The sequence below is a fragment of the Limulus polyphemus genome, unplaced genomic scaffold (genome assembly GCF_000517525.1).
Source record: "Limulus polyphemus unplaced genomic scaffold, Limulus_polyphemus-2.1.2 Scaffold2607, whole genome shotgun sequence".
Classification (NCBI taxonomy): domain Eukaryota; kingdom Metazoa; phylum Arthropoda; class Merostomata; order Xiphosura; family Limulidae; genus Limulus; species Limulus polyphemus.
Window position 1 is genome coordinate 146652 of NW_013668217.1, and position 3900 is coordinate 150551.

Sequence of the window (3900 nt, forward strand, 5' to 3'; positions counted from 1 at the left end):
CCCAACAAACCTTGATGCCAAATTTGGTAAAGATCCATCAACAGGGGGCCAAGTAGTGATAAAAAACGCCCATCAAAACCGCAAAATGCAAAACTGAAAATTTTTATGTACCCCCGCATGGACCTATTGAACTTTCATACCAATTTTGGTGAAGATCCAACCATATCCTGCGATGTAGTTAAATGGATATACAACAGACAGTACTATTATATTTATTGGTTACATAGTTGTGTACGTTTAATTGTTTTAGTTCTTCTTGTCGTATATACATATTTCTAACAAATACTAAATTACATTTCTTTTTGTAAAACAAAACAAATAATACTCAATGCATAATGAATACGAACAAAATATAAACATATGGGTTATATGTCAGGTGAAACAGTTAACAACGAAACTTTTTTTTTCGAAACAGCACATAAATTCAACTAACACAGATTTCTGCTTCAATTCCTCCTGTATAAAAGTAAAGAGTTAATAGGTTAGGAATAGCACATGGATATTATGTAATGGAATATCGACTAACGAAACAGGAGTGTTAAAAGATCGAACTATTTCAAAATGTCCTCGTGCAAGAAAAATGCAAGTGGTAAACTGAAAAAAAAATTAAAATATTTTTGATGATCAAATTATTTGTCAAAGAAGCAATGTGAAGCTAGATGGAATATCTTATTATAAAATGCTGTTATACGTTATTATGGTTACAAAGTTTCTTAGCCACAAAAGAAGTATAATATAATTTTTTGCAAGGTCTTCTCCATTGTCCGACATTCTCGAAACTTGCATGGTTCGTTAGGCTAACCAGAAGCAGATATTAATGTCAAAGAGAAGCAAAATGGTTCAAGGGTTTTGTTTCTTTATTATTAAGATCAAAAATATACAATGGGCTACTTGTGCTACGACAACCACCAGAATCGAACCCCGAATTATATCCTCATAAGCTACAAACCTTACCGCTGAGCCATCAGAGGACAAATCCAGGGATAACAGATAGAAATATAGACTAAATGAAGGAACACTGTTGTAAAATAACCAGTATCTGCTTTCTGTAGCAGATAGAAACGTAGACTAAATGTAAGGAACACTGTTGTAAAATAACCAGTATCTGCTTTCTGTAGCAGATAGAAACGTAGACTAAATGTAAGGAACACTGTTGTAAAATAACCAGTATCTAACATTTAGTCTACGTTTCTATCTGCTACAGAAACAAGGAACACTGTTGTAAAATAACCAGTATCTGCTTTCTGTAGTTGTCAAATGAAACAAGAAAACATAAATGTCAAGCAAATAAAAAAAAACCCTGATATCTGTAGATTTAACATTCGACAGGTTTATACTATGGTATAAAGTATAAACAACTAAAGTTTTGACAGGGAGGCAAGACGATAATCCATAGTCAAACTTAAAGCTCTTGGCATTTGCTTTGAATGTGTTCAACAATGAAAACATGTCTCTATTGTATAAATATATGTTGTCTTGTTCCTCAGTATTTACATATATATATATAGATATAGACTTACTTTTTCTAAATATCCATCTGTTTTAAACAGAACAAATATTAAGTTAGACTCAACAACATACCAACTCATTTCTATCGTAAACTTGAAATAACATTAGGCTGTTAAGGCTTACCTACTAGAAGAAACCCTGTCAGTACAACAGTAAGAAAATGCATTGTTAAAATACGGCTGGTCCCAGTGCTACCCTGAATATTACCTCACGAGCTCCGCGTGCAGAAGTGTGCTTAACTGCGAATTCAACTCCGTTATATTTCTTTGTGGATAGCCTTAAATTCACGATCTTCCCTTTCATAGGTAAAATTTACGTGACGCAATAGCTACGTTGCATCGAATGAAATTCAAGAAGCTTGAGAGGTGGAACAGCTTTACCTCACCAAACCTCTAATTTAAGCAAAATAATCAGCGAAGCGTACAGCGACCTCAGGTGACCAAACGTCACTACACTAAGTGTCATTTCCAGTTTCTTGCCTGTTAAAGCAATAGCAGACTGTATAAAGGTGCTGCATCAAATAAGTGTAACATTGATAATAACAAATTATTTCATTTTAATTTGTTATTTATAAATAACACGTTAAAACTGCCTCTTTTTAAAACCTTTTTATAATGCTTTAAATTTTAAACTCTGATGTTTTCACAACAGTTTCTCAAGTGATTTATATAGATATATATATTTTAACTACACCTACCACTTAAGTTTTTTTCGCATTTTTGTACGTTTGGAAATGCCACCACCCGACTATTCAATGAACTAAAATAAAATCTTTCACCGATAAGTTTGTAAAGCGAATGAAACAGACGAGAGTTCGATCTTAAAATGAAAATAATTTTGTAATTTTATTATCTAATTAACGAAACATTTTTTTAAATAAACATTTCAACAGTAATACCCTGGACATACCACCAATTGAAGATTTCTTAAAAGTCCCTCTAGTCTATTACTTCAAAATTAGGGACGACTGGCGCAGATGACCCTCGAGTAGCTTTGATTAAAATTTAGAATAAACAACCGATACATATATATGTTTAGAGTTTATAGAAATGACAAAACCAACATTTTCCTGAGATTTAGTTTCTTAAAAGAGTTCGGTTCACTAAACTCTACTTCCACTGCTCTTCTTTACATATTTTATAGTTTTAAAAATGCATCATTTTCAGTAGTCAAATTGAAATATACTAACAGTTGGTTTAGGTCTAAAAGTAATAATATAATTCGTGACTACCATACTATCTATAGTTCTTAGTGATAATACTTTTGTAAATGAAGAGTTAGATAAATTGGTTAATGGTAATACTTTGGTAAATGAGTTTCTTAGTGGTAATATATGTGTAAAGGAATGTAAGTCATTCGTGGATAAGTTATACAATGGTAATTCTTGGTATATTAATGGAAGTTATACGTAGATAAGTTATAAAATGGTAATTCTTGGTATATTAATGGAAGTTATACGTAGGTAAGTTATACAATGGTAATTCTTGGTATATTAATGGAAGTTATTCGTAGATAAGTTATAAAATGGTAATTCTTGGTATATTAGTGGAAGTTATTCTTATATAAGTTATAACATGGTAATTATTGGATATACCAGTAGAATTTAGATAACTTATAAAATGGTAATTCTTAGTATATTAGTGGAAGTTATACGTAGGTAAGTTATACAATGGTAATTCTTGGTATATTAATGGAAGTTATTCGTGGATAAGTTATACAATGGTAATTCTTGGTATATTAATGGAAGTTATACGTAGATAAGTTATAAAATGGTAATTCTTGGGGATATTAGTGGAAGTTATACGTAGATAAGTTATAAAATGGTAATTCTTGGTATATTAATGGAAGTTATACGTAGATAAGTTATACAATGGTAATTCTTGGTATATTAATGGAAGTTATACTTATATAAGTTATAACATGGTAATTATTGGATATATCAGTAGAATTTAGATAACTTATAAAATGGTAATTCTTAGCTACGGAAGTTATACCTGGACAAGATTATAAAGTGGTAATTTTTTTGTGTATTAGTGGAAGTTATACGTAGATAACTTATAAAATGGTAATTCTTGGTATATTAATGGAAGTTATTCGTAGATAACTTATAAAATGGTAATTCTTAGATACGGAAGTTATACCTGGACAAGATTATAAGGTGGTAATTTTTTTGTGTATTAGTGGAAGTTATTCGTAGATAAGTTATAAAATGGTAATTTTTTTGTGTATTAGTGGAAGTTCCTGTTATGAAAGATGCGAGTAGTGATATTTGTACAACTTAATACAAAGTTATTCGTAGATAAGTTATAAAATGGTAATTTTTTTGTGTATTAGTGGAAGTTCCTGTTATGAAAGATGCGAGTAGTGATATTTGTACAACTTAATACAAAG

At 30.6% G+C, this 3900-nt stretch overlaps 1 protein-coding gene across 1 annotated transcript in view; it reads right to left on the reverse strand.

Moving 5' to 3' along the window:
• LOC111087768 overlaps positions 1-1690 on the reverse strand; it is an 11085-nt gene extending 9395 nt beyond the window's left edge. Inside the window, exon 1 of the mRNA XM_022395599.1 lies at positions 1633-1690. Within this exon, the coding sequence (XP_022251307.1) occupies positions 1633-1675 (43 nt within the window). The 5' untranslated portion in view covers positions 1676-1690. The remainder of the gene's footprint in view (positions 1-1632) is intronic.
• Positions 1691-3900: the final 2210 nt, after the last annotated feature.